General features: G+C 39.2%; 1 protein-coding gene across 1 annotated transcript in view; it reads left to right on the top strand.

The window, feature by feature from the left end:
- LOC149316969 (GPI ethanolamine phosphate transferase 1-like) overlaps positions 1-17,075 on the top strand; it is a 92,902-nt gene extending 75,827 nt beyond the window's left edge. The window contains exon 29 of the mRNA XM_089516601.1: positions 14,789-17,075. Coding sequence (XP_089372727.1) covers positions 14,789-14,912 — 124 coding nt within the window. The 3' untranslated portion in view covers positions 14,913-17,075. The remainder of the gene's footprint in view (positions 1-14,788) is intronic.
- Positions 17,076-17,301: the final 226 nt, after the last annotated feature.

Genomic DNA, 17,301 nt, shown 5'->3' with positions numbered 1-17,301 from the left:
GAAATTGGAAACAATTCAATGATATAAATTATGTTCTCTTTCTTTAAAATATACAAATGTAACATACATTTTCCATTAACATTTAGTGTAATTTTATGGCAGTTTCATAGAAACAATATACAGTTCACCTTTTACATTTGTGGTTTTGATTTTTGTGGATTTTATTATTCACAGATTTGATTGATATGTTCTCTCTAGGAATCTCTAGGTCCTCTAACATGACTCTTTTGTCAACCTCTGCCAAAAATCCTGCTGGAGGACCTAGAGATTCCTAGAGAGAACATTTCTCTAGGCATTTATAGGTCCTCTAGTGCAATTTCATGGTCAACTTCTGGCAGATCCTGACCATAGAATTATCCTGGAGGACGTAGAAATTCCCAAAGATGTCTTTTCTCAGGTAAAAAAGATAGTGTTTTTTCCACTTTCATGGGGGTCCTATTCCCCTAACCCTAGTGAATATAGAGGGTCCATTGTAGACCCCCCTCCTACCCAGTTGTCTCCTTTTCCCTTAATCCTTGCCACCCCCTTGCTGTATTGCCAGAATTTTTCATTCCATGGCTGGCAGATGTGAGTATCATGAAATGTGGTGAATGGCAACAAGGACAGGATGGTGGGAGGGAGGTGCAGGAAGAGGAAAGTTTTGTTTGTCAGCCATTCCTTACTTGCTTCTTAGCGTTCCTTTGAGCACTGTCCTTTGACATGCTAGTCTGTGTTTTATCTTTGCTTTTCCTTGCTATCTGTTAGGTGTCCATCAGTTCTTTTCCCCTGCTTTTTTTCAAATCCACTTGCCCATCATCCTTTGTGTTTTGGCAACTTTTCTTAAACTTTCTGGGCAATGTGGCAGTTGCAGTTTGGATTCTGGGGTGGGGGAATTAACCTTATATCTTCTTCCCACTCGCCACACTTCAATTTTGCTGTTCCTTCTTAGTGCAGTCTTGTGTTTGCTTCCTAGCAGTTCACTTAGCAATTATTTATAAATACCGCCTCCCACCTGGTTTTGCAAGTATTGTATTGGTAATTGGGGGTGTGAGAGATCATTATAAATGGGAGTGCTGGTTAATCTTCAAGTGCTTTAGAAGTCTCTTTGGGGTTGTTGGGAAATTAGGTTGACATTTCTTATTGGGTTTATAACCGTTGTTTTGTGATTGAAGTGTTTGACTGAGATTCAGCCTAGATCTCTATTAAATGTGTTATCTTGCTCCTACCTCTTCTTTTGCTTTCATGCCACCCTCTGTAGTCTGTCAGTAGCCATGCAGTCTGGGAGATTCTAAGGGTATAGTCCAAAACATGACTTTTCCAGTTCTGATTCACAATGATGACTTAATAACATAAGTTTTCCTAGCATTATTGGGAAGAGGAAGGAAATAGGAGATGCTGCTGGTGTCAGGAGCCCCATTTTTATTTTGTGTAGTTCTAGCTATATCTTTTTACTACATGGTCTCATTCAACCTAACATGGGGCCTGAAGAGACAGGCCAAAATAAAGCTGCTTTGGGTCACTTTGGAGATATGCTGTTTAAATGACACATTTAAGAGGCCAGAAGCTGCACCAAAGCTGCGCTCTAGTCCTTAGGACTGGAGTATGGCTTTGGAGTGGCTTCCGGCCTCTTAGGACACATGCAACATTTAAGCAGCATGCCTCCAAAGTGATCCAAAGCAGCTTTATTTTGGCCTGTCTGTTCGGGCCCTTAATTTGCTTTGAAAGAACTGTACCTTGTGTCCAAATTTGTCAGGCTCAAGTGTTAGAAATGCCATATTTACAGACTTGCTTCACTGAAAATTTACTCTTTGTAGAGGCAGAAATAAACTTGTACTATGTCAACATTTGCATCTATCATCTATAAAAAGCAGTTTCCTCTTAGAAAACTAATAGATCAATATCTGTGTTACTACCAGAGCTTGGCTAAGTTGCTTTTGGGAAATGCAGTACCTAGAACCCCATAGCCATTGGCTATGATGGGCAGAGGGTTCTTGGAGGTAAATCCCAAAAGTAACTTTTCCAAGCTAATACAGAATGTTAATTGTGTTCCAACTGAGTTCTGGTGACTCAGAACATGGAGACATTCTAGCCCACATGCTATGGCCTTGTCTGATTATTGCCTTCTTCTGACAGGAAGCAATTAAACATACTACCATAATTTTGGACTAGAAACTGCAATCACTTCTCTTGTGTGCAATTTACTCCTAAGAAATTTGACAACAGAATCAATCAGTAGGAAAAGGCATAGATCATGGATCCTATAGGCAAGCCTGGTGCCCCAAGACATCATCTTGCAGACTGGAAGTCCCCAATTCCACTACCTAAAATACTGTGTGGAGGATCCCATTGAACTTGTCTTGAAAGAGAAAATAGCATTTGGGAAGCTAAGCAGGGTCAGCACTAGTTAGTACTTGGATGGGAGACCACCAATGAATACCAAGTGCTGTAGGCTATATTTCAGAGGAAGGAACTAGCAAGACTACCTCTTGAGTATTCCTTGCCTAAGTAAATCCTATGAAATTCATGGGGTCACTATAAGCTGACAGGCAACTTGAAGTTACACACACACACACAGAGGCAGATAAATAAATATATTGGAACTGAACCTGAAGGCTAATCTAGATTAATTGAATCCTCTATGTTTCAACCATCATTGCTTTCCCTTTCCCTGCTTTCTGTCTGTTACAGGATTGTCATGTCTCTGTGCAGGTCTATGAGTGTGAGTGAACACTACCTTTCAGAATCAATTGCAGTTAGATATGTAGGGTTACCAGGGAGGACAGGGGAGGACAATGCTGGGGAGATGTGGATTGCTCAGGGTCAATGATTAACAAGTTTCTGCTGTATCAAAACCCAATAAAAACCTAAATAAAAAAAGAGTGCACTCATGACAACAGGGTGTGTCAAAAGGGATTGGAAAGGGCAGAAAATGATAGACCACGTGACTTTTTGATAAGCAGCAGTGAATAGGAAAGGTCAGGAGGTGATGCTTGCCTGTCTGATAGTGTAGGGTCCTGAAACTAAGTGAACAGTATGAAGCCTAGACTACAGCAATTTGCTGATATTTATTTATTTATTTATATGGAGTATTTATACCCTGCTCTTCAGCCAAAGGACCCATTCTTTTTACACATCATCTACAAAACGATGGTGAGTTTCACTAAAACATCTCAGCTATTAAATCCCATTTGTGACAGTAGAAAGTGATGGCTCTGAAACAACTTAATTTCAAAGCATAGGCCTGCTTTCAGTTATAGACTAGGAGCTGTGTGATAACATTTATATTCAGTTCATCTTTCCAGGGAAGACATGACTTCACCATGCTGTTCCCAGATCCTTGATGCTGGGGACCATCTTTCAACATGCCATGTAACTTTGAAAGACTTTCTAGGATTTTAGAAATAACCATGAAAGCCATGGTATGTAGGAGCTTCCCCACAGCCTAAATTCATACTCCAAGAACTGCAGTAGTATGCTTCTCTATATATTTGCAGAGAATTGTTTCTCTAGCGTCCATATGAGCCCTATTTAGGGTGACCTTTAAACTTTAAAATGTACTTTTACAGAAGTACTGATCACTTTTAAAGACTGAGCTGCAGTGTTTATACAGGTAATTGACTATACTTTTGGGTGGGAACAGGAAAATAATTCACAGTACATTTTCTGTGCCAGTCCTGCTAATTCTGCTCATTCAGTTATAGTCTTTCTGTTTAACAAGAGATATGTGCACCTAAAGTAGTCGATCATGTGCTTATATATTTCTGTTGGTGCTTCAAAGTTCATACATAATTTCTTCTGCCTATAAGTGCTTCTTGTGCAGCGAGTTCTTGTTCTTTTGCCTGTCAGATACATTCCTCCCAAACAATCTTTTTTAACCTATTCTGTGTTGCAGTTCTCTTTGTGTATCACCCCCCCCCCCCCCATTTTCACCATTAAGCCCTATTTTCCTTTTAGTAGAAAATAGGGCAAAGTAGATATTCAACAGTTCCATCTTCTCTCTGTCTCCTATTAGCATTTCATGCTATTCTCCAAATAGTGACTCTGCCATTTTCTTATTCTTCCTCTTTCTCTGAACAGAGTCAAACCCCCTATTGAAATTATTTTAATGTCTTTAACAACCCTGAGCATGTTCTGAGCTTTTGCTTTTCTGAGCTACTTGATTTTTATTTGAAAACAAGTTTTTATATGGAGAAGCATTCAAGTAAAAACTCAGACCAGCATTTGAAGGTGGTTATGTTACTAGGGTAGTTGATTTCTCTGAATGTGCAAAGTGTCCTTGTATGTATGCACATGTGTGCTTTCCAAATCCCTAATGGATCTAGTGTCTCTCATATTTTCCCTTCCACTGATTCCATTCCCACTCATTTGTATAAATTCTTACTGACCTTGAGCCAAGATGTATTAGATATTGTTGTAACACTGGACTTGGTCAGCTGTAGAACATAATGAGGTAAGGACATCAAACCTTGCCAAGCTATTATAACGAGATATTGCCTTTTTCTTCAGGAAACATGGCTTTTTGTTTCCTTTTAAAATTACTGTGCTACTCCTGCATGAAAACTAATTTTCCAAGCAGAGCTGCCTGCAGGCATTGCAGTACTAGTTGCTGATAGCTTCAGATATATTGGCAGGCTGCCATTATGTGATAACAAATGGAGTAGGAATTGCTTTTAATTGCATTCTATTTGTAGCATGATTTCTTTCCCTCCATGACATCTTCACTGAACATTCTTCCATGTAGTCCAGGATATAAGGAATCAATGAGTACAACACAGTACCTGTATGCCTCAGTCCACATTTTTCCCCTCAGTGCCTCATAAATGGTTCACACATGTTGTGCTCATTCTTTTGATAACTTTGGAATCACATAGTGAATCACATGTATGAATGAGCCATTGCAGAGTTGCACCTTTATGTCTCCTCACACTGCTGCAAAAACAATGCTTTTCAAAGGAGTTGGTTCATACATTTCACTATAGGTTGTCAACAAATGATGATGGTCTAGCAGCTCCTACAGAGTTGTGGTCAAGCTCCTACAGAACTGTTTTAAGGTATATTTCAAAGCAGAGCTGTAGAGAAAAATGTTTCTCTTTTTTTGTACTAGCCATGGACAATTTCTCATTTTGGCATACTGTAATGTATGGGACTGGAGTTGTTTCCCCCTAATTCATTGAGGCTTTAGTGTTAATTTAAAACTTTAGTATAATGTGTATGTTTTGACAGCCCTTTTCCTTTACTGTAAACTCCTAATAGCTTCCTAATACCTATTTCTAATTTAAAACTTCCACTTGATGCTTCTAAAGACGTGAATGGTCTGTACCCTTTTCATGTTATTTTCAATTTTTGTTTCATTTGCTCCCTTAGCTGTTTTTCTTTCTTCTTCTTGGGCCTTGGAAATAATTCTCTGCACCTTATCTCTAGCCTTTTTCTTTAGCTTTCCTATCTTCTTGAAAGGCTATTAAACCAACATTTGTTGGCTTTTCAAATTATTTATTGAATTCAAATATTTTAAACATAACATTAAAATTATTAATTTTATAAGTATTAATTCTTTAAAATTGTTTAAAAGCCACATTTAGAGAGCTTTTCTCCTGTGAAAATAACTTATGTTAGCTTATCATATTTGTTTCTTTTAACTCCTCCAAGGACGTTGGGCAGGGTTTATTGCTTGTTTTCACAACTTCGGCATGTGGGAACTAACAGCAGAAATCCAAGCATCTTTGCCTATATCGGTTTGGCAGCTTCTTATTATGGCATCTAGTTAAGAGGACCTTTTGACCATTTGGCAACCTGCAATGCTGTTCATAAGTGTATCACACAAACCTTCTCACTTCCACACTTTAAGAATAATTTAGAAAGCCACATCATCTTTCCTAGTTTTTTTCTTTTTATTTCATTTTGAAATAACATATTTAATTTTTGTCCAGGTAATTAAGAAAAACATGCAACAAGTGACCTAGCCTGTGGGAATTCCAGTGGATTTCATGGCACAGATAAGCTCCATGTACACAGGAGTGTTGTTGTGAGGCAGAATGAAGCTTATTCCACTAAATCCCAAAACCCAGAAAACACACATTTGCATGAAGGGAAACATTTGTTTTGAATAGCCGCCTTATTTTTAGAAGGTAAAAGGGAGCCACCAGCATTTCTGTGCCTTAAAAAACAAATACTGTGACAAACAGTTCAAAACAAACAAACAGCTTTGTTTAACTGCCCCCCCCCCACACACATTAGAAAATGAACATAAATCCTGAAAGAGTCTATTATTTATTTACTAGAAGATCTAATATTAATAGTACAGCATGGCAATCTTCTACCCAATAACAAAATAGACTTTGGTGGAAGAAATGTTCCTCAGTGAAAGATGATTGTTTGTGCCAAACGCCCTATGAACGAAGAGAGCATGTGCTTGGATGCTACAGTTGCATGTTGCCTTTCTCCTCCTATTTTAATCTGCTGTCAACCTGCATAAGAAACAGTGGGGACTTTGATAAATGTCTTTGGAGATGATATTTTAGTATTGCAGAAATACTTTGTATGCCACATTTTCCTGATATACTTGGCATATACTGCTGGAATGGACATTTACCTTTGAACTCAACCAGCTATTCATAAGTGCTTAAAACCATCCTTATGTGTACTGTTTTTGAAGCTACTCAATAGACATAGTCCACATCAAGCAGCACATGGAAGTGTGTGAAAGAGAGGAAGTCTGTAAAGGAAGCTTTATTCTAAATGGTAATCTACTTTAATAAAAGCATATCTCTTACATGAAGGCACCATCTTCAGACGGTTACTTAAAATTACAGTTACAACAGCCTAGACCATAGTCAGCCAAGACTTTAAAATAAACATACCATATATACTTGTGTATAGGTTGGCATTATGTATAAGTCTGGGGTAGGTTTTGGGGCCATAATTCTGGATTTATATATGACCCGTGGATAAGTCGAAGGTAAAACTTACAGGCACGTAACCATGGATGTAAAGGATGTCCTGCTCCCTCGTGTTTGCTCATCTTGCATCTTCCCAGCCTGGCTGCCCCCTCCAGATGTAGATGTATCTGTGCTGGGAAGACACTTGAGGAGCAAACAATCGCTCTCCCTGACAACTTATTAGTGTATAAGTTGACCCAAGTTTTTGGGTCAATTTTGTTGTATATTTTTTTTTACTTATATATGAGTAGATACAATAATTTCCCTAACACATCTATCTAAAAATTTCCATAAGCTACTTGTGATACTAGTGCGTATCTAAAATGGCTCTACCTATTACTCTTGTTTCCTGGTCTTGAGCCTCAAGTACTTTGGGGACACACAAAATCTCTTCAGATTGTCACTGTTCTGAAGTGGCAGATTTATCAGATGAGAGGCTACAGTTCTTTCATGGCTTCCTATTGTTCTGGTCTGAATGTTGAACAGGATTCAGAGAGCCAAAGTCAGAGTATGATGAAGCTAGAGGTATCTGGTGTCTACGATAGAAAGAAAGCCATAAATCTAGGGTTCCCATATTCTAGTCGCTCATATCTGGGCATCTAATTTGCATATTATGCAAATTATTATAATTGGGCTAGTTGGGAAAAACAGGGAGGGAATGGAAGAATAAGGTGGCAGTGCTACCCCTGTGCAGTAGCAGCTGGAGGCTTCAGGGTGGGATGAGGCTCCTGCCAGTGCTAGTCTTCTTGCAGAGTTTCCTGCTTCACCACACTGCCACATTTTAAGCTACCTATCATCCTGCAATGAAGGAGAAATCTGGGATGTACTGCTTCAACTGGGCCAGCTGGCTGGGTCATTTTTAGTCCCTTCAGGATTTTCCAGGTTTCCCAGGACAAATGGCAACCCTACCTAAATCAGAAACAGAATCCTAGGGAGTAGCAGAGTTGTTAACCAATCCAAGAGTCATAAATCCAGTAAACACACTTATGAGATCTGAGTTGTCAAGAGTAGAACTGAAGTTGTTGTCAGCGGCCAGACTGGAGGAAGTAACTTTCTTTTAAAGGCAGCACAGTTAGCCAGTGCCCTGATCCTGGGCAGTATTTAGGGAGTGCATTGCACAGCTGTAGTCTTCCTGATGCCTTGCTCAAAGCCTTTCGCTCCATCTACACGGATGCTGAAGGCGCTGCCTTTCTCTGGGACTGGGGAGTCTCTCTTTCCACTCCTCTTCCTCTGCACCTAATTTGTTTTACTTATACAGTACTTGCTTCTTACTTTCTTATATTCATCCTTTCTCTTCTCTTGTGTTCTTTTCTGTCAGTTTGGGCAATGCCTTAGCAGAGATGACCTTTGTTTTGGTGAATCATCTTCTATATATAGAAGCCAGTATATAAATATTAAAAATATTATTATTAATTATAAAAATACAAATGTTGTAAATGTTGAATGAACTGTATCTTGAACATTTAGCAATAGTGCTTCAGTTCCAAAGCGTTCTCCCCAGTGTCCTAGAAATAACTTTATAATTGTACTGGTAATACAGTTTTTAAAATAGGACTCATCTTAACGATAGCTATAAAGGCTTCCTCTTAAAGATTTTGTTCCACCATTATTAAAGAATATGGCTTATTAAAGTGGGCTTTTACTACAATAATGCTGCTTGAAATTCTCAATAAACACACATATTGTAGTGGTTAGAGTTAGATTAAGATTGTGGAGACCTGGTCTTAACATCCCACTTGGCCATGAAATTTATTGGGTGCCTTGGAGTCATTTGCTTTTTCTCAGTCGGCCCTAACTTCATAGGGTTGTTGAGCAGTAATAACAAAAATGGGTTCGAGGCTATCTTCAGTTCTTTGGAGGAAAGGTAAGAAACAAGTTTATTTTAGTAATAATTGTATGGGTATATCCATTCAATTGGACCAAATGATGGTTCTGCCTATATGCTGAGAGGCTATTACATGTTGCATTAGGTCTGTAGGATAAGCCCATAGCAAAGTGCTTTTCCATGGCACTAATGATGTACAAAGAATCCTTAATTTCTGTGCAAAGGGCCCCTTCATTAATACACATGCAGCAAGAGCAGACCCAAAGCTTTCTCAACTGCAACCATCATTTGGTGTGCTGGAAATGACCATCCAGTTCCAGTGTGAAACCAGGTCCAGGAATGGTGTCAGCACACTGAGTGGCTAAATAGTTCAAACTTCTGGCTGTATATTTGTAACTTAATAATCAAAAAGATGTAAAAGCTAAAGACTTTATAAAAATGAAATCAAGGCTCTCCTCTCATGTGCATCTTAGCATGATCATTTCAAATGGAAAAAGAGTGGAAAGAATCCACACTGAGAATGGCAAAGGCATATAAACTTTTAAGAAAGGTGCTTTCATGATACATTAACCAGTCTCTTTTCACTGATGTTCTTGCTATAATCCTGACATAGTATGAGCAGCTTCCAAGTCATGCTGTGTCCTTTGCCCTGGTTAGGCTCCATTTGTAAGCTTTAATTAGCATGATAAGAGTGCATTGCCCAGGCTCTGTTAAGCAGCTGTAGCTTGGTGCTAAGATATAGGCTTTGTATGAATTCAGCTAAGATTCAGCCCCTCTTCTATAATGCAGTTGTGTGCAATTCCAAATTGTTCTCCTTCTTTTGGTGAAGAATTGTTATTACAGATAAAAGAGAGCAAGCAGAAATAGAATTTAAAAATCTGAATTTGCATCTTGTAGAAGAATAGACCTACTTTCAATTTATTCATCAGAATCAAAGATTCTTACAAACTATCACTATGGACTTTGACTCTGGAGATCAGGGTTCAGATCCCTACAGGGAAACCTATTGGCAAGTCACACTGTCTCAGCCCCAGAAAACACCATGCTTTAGGGTCACCATAAGCTGGAAATGAGGTGAAGGCACAAAATCAATGTGCTTGGAAAAGTTACTTTTGGAGGATTAAAACTCCCAGAATCCTCCAGGTCTGAGATCTATTCCCCATCTTTAGATCTCCGTAATTCAATTATCCTTTCTTTTGTAAAGAGAGCTTGATAGATACAGTGGGTCTTTGTTATCCACTGGGCTTTGGTTCCAGTACTCCTGTGGATAACAAAATCCATGGATGCTCAAGTCCCATTAAATACAATGGCATAGCAAAATAGTGCCCCTTATACAAAATTGAAAAGCAAGGTTTTCTGTTTGGAATTTATACTTTAAAAAAATATTTTCAAGCCATGGATCCTTGAATCCAAGGATAAAAAAATTAGTGGATAGTGGCTGATGGTACTTGATTCTAAGAGAGATTATCAGAGAATGTTTAGCATTTTTTAAAACCGGAAACCAAAGCACATAACACATGCTAACCACAACTAGTCTGCAGATTTTCAAATTAATGGGTGTTTTTCTTTAGTATAACTTGTGACCCATCTCTGACAGTTGTTATCTCCATAGCATTTCCTACACTTTTCAGTTCCGCCTTCAAATTTAGCCAGTCTGTAACCACAAGTAACATTATCTTAAAAACAAAGCAGACGATTACATCAGAATTGGTTGGACATTTTCCAATAGGCTGCTCTAAATGTGGAGGATAGGAAGGCAGGTTCACAGCCTCTGATGCTACATAGTAAGCTGCTGTAGACCCCTACCTCCCATAATTGAAAGCAAGGTGAAAAGTTGGCCACTACTAGTCCTTGCTATTCCCAGTTAAAGGATCTATGACTAATTCATCCTTGGTCTTTGGACACTCCCACTGCCATCCTTCATTTGAGAAAAGGAATAATTGGAATTGCAGTTAAACAGAGGTGTGAATCTTTAGTTTGCTGTGAAGACACTGATTGGGCAGTTGCTGTGTATGACATCTACGTAATCCATACCCCAGAAGTATACAACTCTTCAATTAATGAATACTTTTTGTTGTTGTTTCCAAATGAAGATGATTTCTTTGCAGAAAAATTTAGGGGAGATTTCCAGCACTGAAACTCCACTGTCAGAAAAGGGGAATCCAACATAACAGGAGTGAATTCCCCATACCACTGTAGTCCCCCATGAACTGAAAAATACCTATATAAAAGTCCCTGCTGTGTTCCCTGGCACTGCTGACATTAGCACAAGTTGTTCCTTTGGAGGTCAGAATGAGGTACCTAGCCATGTGATCGATGCTGGCTGCCTTGTTGCTGACCTCAGAGAGAGTGACTTGTAGTAGGGGCAGGCACCAGATGACCCAGTGGGAACACATGTGCAGAGAGCTGCCTGGCATCACTATAAAGTGTCGAGGTGATGGGGAGAATCTGGGACAGCTCCGGGGCCAAAACATTCTGGGAGAAGCCCAGACTATTCTAGCTCTAATTGAATATATATATATATATATATATATATATATATATATATATATAAGTAGTATGTAGCTTTTAAGAACCATGTTTTTTATGTTTCTTCACAATGCAGTTTGTTTTTTGCACTGCAAATCAAAAAGAAAAGCTGCCACCATAATGTGAGTCATTCATTTAGCAAAGAGTCAGGTCCCTGGCCCCGAATTTGACACTGATGAAACATAAAGGGCAGGGAAAGGAAAAAGAAGAATGTGCTGAACTGAGGTACACAAACATTCTTAGTTTTAGTAGGGGATGTGGTGTTACATATATTCCAATGTTTCACAGATGAAGACTGGGACATTTGTAACCAAGCAATATCAGAATGTATAGAGCCATTGTGTTGTAGTGGTATGAGTGTTGGACTAGGGCACTGGGAGACAAGGGTTCAAATCCCTGCTTGGCCATGAAATTCACTGTGTGACCTTGGTTAAGTCACATTCTTTCAGCCTCAGAGGAAGACAATGGCAGACCCCTTTGGAACAAATCTTGCCAAGAAAACCCCATCATAGGCTCGCTTTAGGGTTGCTATAAGCTGGAAATGACTTGAAGGCACACAGCTACAACAACAAGGGTCAAGATGGCAAAAGTTACTAATGAAGAAGAAGACACAAACTAGGAGAGGTTGCAGTAGTTTGCCAGCTGGGAAGAGCAACATTCTGTCCCTCCTCTCCCCTCTGCTGAATGAATTGAGTACAAACCACTTTGTACTCAGTTTCCAGCAGTTGAAGCAAGCAGACGATAAAGAGGGAAAGTGGAAGGAGGAGAGAGAATCTGGGACGTTTTTAAAGGAGCTTAAAAAGTGGAGCACCAGAGACTTAATCGGTGCCATCAAAAAGGGCAGGAAGTGGTTAGCTGTCGTGGTGGTTGTGCTTTTACTACCAGCAATAACTTGCCTAGTTTTGAATATTCAGAACCCTTTACTTGGGAGAGGAGACTATTTGTAACTCTACCTCAGGAAGCAAAATGGCTTAACCACATATGTAGGCTAAATACCAGAGAATCAACTCAGTCAATTATGAGTTGCTATTGACTATTGGATTTGGAATCTCAGTTGTGCGCTTGGCATTTAGCTGCATTCTACTGAAGACAACAGATATTTTCCACTGACTGAGTAGATTCTCTGGGGCTATGGAGTTTGAACTTCTGGCTCCATGTGAATGAACAAACTATGAAGTCATGAACTCTTTTTAATTATTCTAAGTAATTAAAATTTCATCCAAGTTCTCAAAGGATTAAAACATGAATTAGAATATTCATTGAAGGATCTCCTTGATTTTTTTTAAAAAAGGAAAACAACAACAAACTTTGTGAATTTAGAAAGTCATGCTTTATCCTTTCCTGGCAGCTTGTACTTCAGGGATGCAAGTAAGGCTTAGGATACAGCTCTCTTAGTGTAAAAGTTTTGTAGAAAGCGCCATAATTCAGCCCTCCCGAAGTGCAGGAAAAGAATTCCATCTAAGCAGCTGGGCTGGAAGATTAGGTTTTTCTCCCACAAGAGTCTTGTGTTATCAGTTTATTGTAAGCAGTCCTGTGAACTGCAAAGTCCAAAGGGTGCTGACCAGGCTGTTGAAGCAATGCTTTCTGCACTTTGACAAACCAGATTGAATGTTATCTGTTTCTGAACTTGCACCTTCTTTATGGAAGTGAGGGAATGGTGGTGGCAGTGGCACTTCAGTTTGCTTTTTTAAAATAGTCACATTGAGGTTGGGCAGCAATTATTCTAAGGAAAGTAATGGCTTATTTAACATAGGATTTAAATAAAACAGCCATTCTCTGCCTTCAGTTAGCAAGAACTTCTGTTTCCATTGCTTCGTGTACAATTAATTTGCTGGTGACTCACATGCACTTTCCAGTTTCATGAGGCCCTCAAAGTGGAGCATTCAGTTGGGCTTTGCTTTCTGAAGATACCAGGCCATCAAGCATAGTAAGAACTGTGCAGATACTACAAATGAGATACCAGACCTTAATGTATGGGGGCCACAATCTGAAGGTTTGATTGTTGGCTTACGTTAGAGGAAATCAGATTGTTGAACTTCCATTTGTTAACTCTGTTGTGTGTGTGTTCAGGTTTTGAACTTGAGCTGTCCTAGAAGAACTCCATGAGAGAAGACAAGTTGTACTTGAAGCCTGGATTGCAGTTCTTATCAACCTTAGCCTATATAGCCAATTGTGAGGAATAATAGGACCTGAAGTTCATTAATGTTGGGAAGGGGGGCAGATACCCTTTATCTCTGCTGTTGTGCAGATAGTGTTAACTATTCCTCATTTGAAACAAGGCAGATTGAAATCTGTTCAGTAATCAAAATGGGACACAACTGCCCCATTTATCTTTGGGATGCATTTATAAAATTTTGAGCGAATGGGAATAAAAACAAGGTGTTATTCCATATGATTTTTGGATTCAAAAGCAAAACACCTAATTGCTTCTAAATGCACGAGGCCCCATTTTTTTCTGTATGAAATCTATGAAGGTAGATTACAAACGCCTTCCTCAAAATGTCTTTCTCTACAATTACTAGCCCCTTGCTCTCCATTAATGTAATCTAAGCTAGTTGCACGTAAAATATCTCATTCATTTCAGTGAAACCTAAGTGCGATTAACTTTTCTGCACTGAGCTTTCTGTGTTTTCATTTTCTAAAGCTTATCCGCAATGAGGTCTCTGATTAACTTAAAAAACAACAACCCAAGTCTATATAAAGCCTTACTCAAAAATTATGTTTTTGTGAGAGTTTGAAACCTGACACCAGAACTAGCTTTACATAATCACCTAGTTATCTTATTTACTGCTCTAAAGTAATCTATGTACCAGTTGTCATGGTAGCATCTCTGACCTTATTCTGAAGTAATTTCATTCTTTGTAGTGATTTGAGTGTTGGATACAACTCTAGCGACCAGGGTTCGATTCCCAGCTCAACCACGAAACCCAATGAGTGGCTTTAGGCAAGTCACATGCTCTCAGCTTCAGGAGAAGGCAGTGGCAAACCTCTTCTGAACATGATAAGTTTGCCTTAGGGTTGCCATAAGTCAGAAATGAATTGAAGGCAAACAATACAAATAAAGTCCTGATTCAGCTTCCTATGTGTATAAGAGCTTTATGTTTTGTTCGGTAGTTCAGAAATTGAACCATTTTAAGAAATATTTTTAAAAATCCACTCTGAGCATGTAAAAATTTTTAAAAAATATTTGATGCATGGGATGAGAGCCCATGGACTAAAATCATGTATAGTGGTTTGCTCCAAGTCTACATGTGGTAATTTTGAAGCAGGCATGCTGACAGAGTGGCTTGTTTATCCATGATATTCAAACTACTTTTAAGAATGCTTAGAAATTTCTCTAACCCACTAAAATCTGCATCTTCAGAAGGGAAACGTACCTGTGTTCTTGTATTCTGTCTGTATTGCTTTATTAGTAGTACTAGATATCTTTTAATTAATAAGCAAACATACAAACCAATTCTTTAGATTTATTCATTTTATAATCTGTTTCTGTCTAACCCATACTTTCTTTCTGTTGCAGTATTAGCCATTATGTTCTTGTGATGTCCTTCACTATCTTCCTGATGCTCTTAAGGGAAGTGGCCCAGCTGCTCACTACCAAGAGACTAAGCCTTTGGGAAGAAACTAAGCACCATTTGTTTTGATGGATGCCTGAGATGTCTGTATTTTGGAACCTTCACCTTTACTGAGAGACGCAAAGAGTTATGAGATTGGCAGCTAGAAACTCCTAAAGAACTTGGAGCTACAAGCAACATCTTGACCTTCTTTAACTTGGGAGCTGAATCTTGTTTTGTCCTTTTCTATTTTAAAGAGGAAGGGAAAGGAATGCAGCCAGAAGCCTCCTGTCAAAGCCAGAGTGACTAAATGACCTGTTTCACTGTTAAGGATGAGTGGTGGTTGGGATTCAGACAGGTGACAAAGAAGCAAATTGCCTCTATAACTTTGCTTGAAAGGTATAGGAAGAACAGTTCCAAGGCCTGCTGCCTGTAGGACAGGTTAGCATTCTGTCCATTTTTCCTTAAAACCATGTCTGCCTTTGGACCACTTGAAGGACTGATGTGCCAAGAAGTCTGCATGCTCTTGCAGGCTTTTTTTTTCCTCTTCAGAGGAAAAGACCAAGTTTAATGACTTATGTGTAGTTGGATGAAACTAAAACTTGAATTCTACTTTTTTTAAAAAAGTGTCTGTGTGTCTGTGTGCATGTGCGCAGAGAGAGAGAGAGAGAGCATGAATTCTTGGGCTCTTTATAATTTTTCCCCTTAGGGCAGTGAACATGGGCTAAACATAGCCTGATTAAAGAAAACAAAACAACTAATTTGGGTTACATGGAGTACTAAATTGCAAAATATTCAAACTGCCCCATCTCCTTAAAAAAGGGGGAGGGGGTCATCAAAATCCTATAATCTGAATGACTTTGGTCTGGAATGGAGCAGTGAAGTACTGCAAAAATGGGTTCCATATTACATAAAACTTTTTAGGTTTCACATGGCCATTAATAACTTCCATGTGGTTAATTATTATTATTTTATTTTCTTATATCCCACCTTTCTCCCAATATAGGGACTCAAGGCAACAATCAACAAGTTTAAAACAATACAATTTAAAAGCAGTACAACAATATTAAAATATATAAATATAAAATTTAAAGACCAATTAAACAACTTCAAGAATTAAAACACTTATAAATTAAAATATAACATGTTAAAATACAGACCATTAAAATTTATGTTGCACAACATTAAAAACCCAGTCCTTATCAGTTTGCAAAGACCTGCTGGCACAAGAATGTCTTTATCTGCTGCTGGAAGGAAAAGCAGGGATGGCACCATCCTGGCCTCCCTAGGGAGAGAGTTCCAAAGCTTAGGAGCAGCCACTGAGAAGGCCCTCTCTCTTGTTCCCACAAAATGCACCTGAGAGGATGGCAGAACAGAGAGAAGGGCCTCTCCAGATGATCTGAATACTCTGGGGGTCTCATACAGGGAGATACGGGCCTTCAAATAGCCTGGACTCAAGCCATATAGAGCTTTATAGGTCAAAACCAGCACTTTGAATTGTGTCCAGAAATTAACTGGCAGCCAACCGAGTTGTTGTAACAAGGGAGTTGTATGCTCCCTGTAGCTAGCTCCAGTTGACAGCCTGGTTGCAGCTCTTTGGACCAGCTGAAGTTTCTGAGCACTTTACAAAGGTAGCCCCATGTGGAGTGCATTACATCATTCAGATGGGATGGAACCAAGGCATGTACCACATGGCCAGATCTGACCATTCAGGAATGGGTGTAGCTGGCACATACGTTTTAGCTGTGTGAAAGCACTCCTGGTCACAGCCAATATCTGGGCTTCCAGGCTCAGCGATGAATCCAGAGGTACCTCCAAACTATGAACCTGGAGTTTTCAGGGGGAGTGTAACCCCATCTAACATAGGCTGAATCCCTATTCCTGGATCTGTGTTTCGAATGACCAGGAGCACCTCTGTCTTGTCTGGATTAAGCTTCAATATGTTTGCCCTCATCCAGTTAATGAGTTTGTTAAAAATCAGCCAAAGCTTCTGCAGCCAAGCCCTGATAAATCCCATTCAGTGTTTCCAGTAGGTTGCCATTGCTGTTCCTACTGCTTCTGAAGGGTTTAGGATTGCTTCCAGATGGAGGGTACTTAGACCTACTAATTTAAAAACACTTTTTTCTTAATGAATTGTCACTGGAAAGAAAAAGATAGAAGGCTCCTAGTAAAAGAGCCTCCCCCATAAAGTTCTGTGAATGAAGCAGGGCTGTTTCACCTGAAAAACTAGGTTTGGAACCACCCGGAAATAAATTTTGTGGAAAAAACACCAAAGTTTTGTTGAGATTTTGTTTGGTTGTATTAACTTTGAAAACCTCTCCAACCAGAGGATGGGATCATCACATGTGGGCAAGCATATCAGTACCACCATACCCCTTCAAATATTTATTTGAAGTTGTTTGCAAGACCTTTTGTGCCTCAATATGGGTTTAGTGCCAGCAAGAAAGTTATTTGAAAGTCACCTCTCTTCTTCTTCGTG

This window comes from Sceloporus occidentalis, unplaced genomic scaffold, assembly GCF_023333645.1.
Source record: "Sceloporus occidentalis isolate IW3139 unplaced genomic scaffold, rSceOcc1.0.p SCAF_3, whole genome shotgun sequence".
Lineage (NCBI taxonomy): Eukaryota > Metazoa > Chordata > Lepidosauria > Squamata > Phrynosomatidae > Sceloporus > Sceloporus occidentalis.
This window is presented reverse-complemented; position numbering and strand designations above follow the sequence as displayed.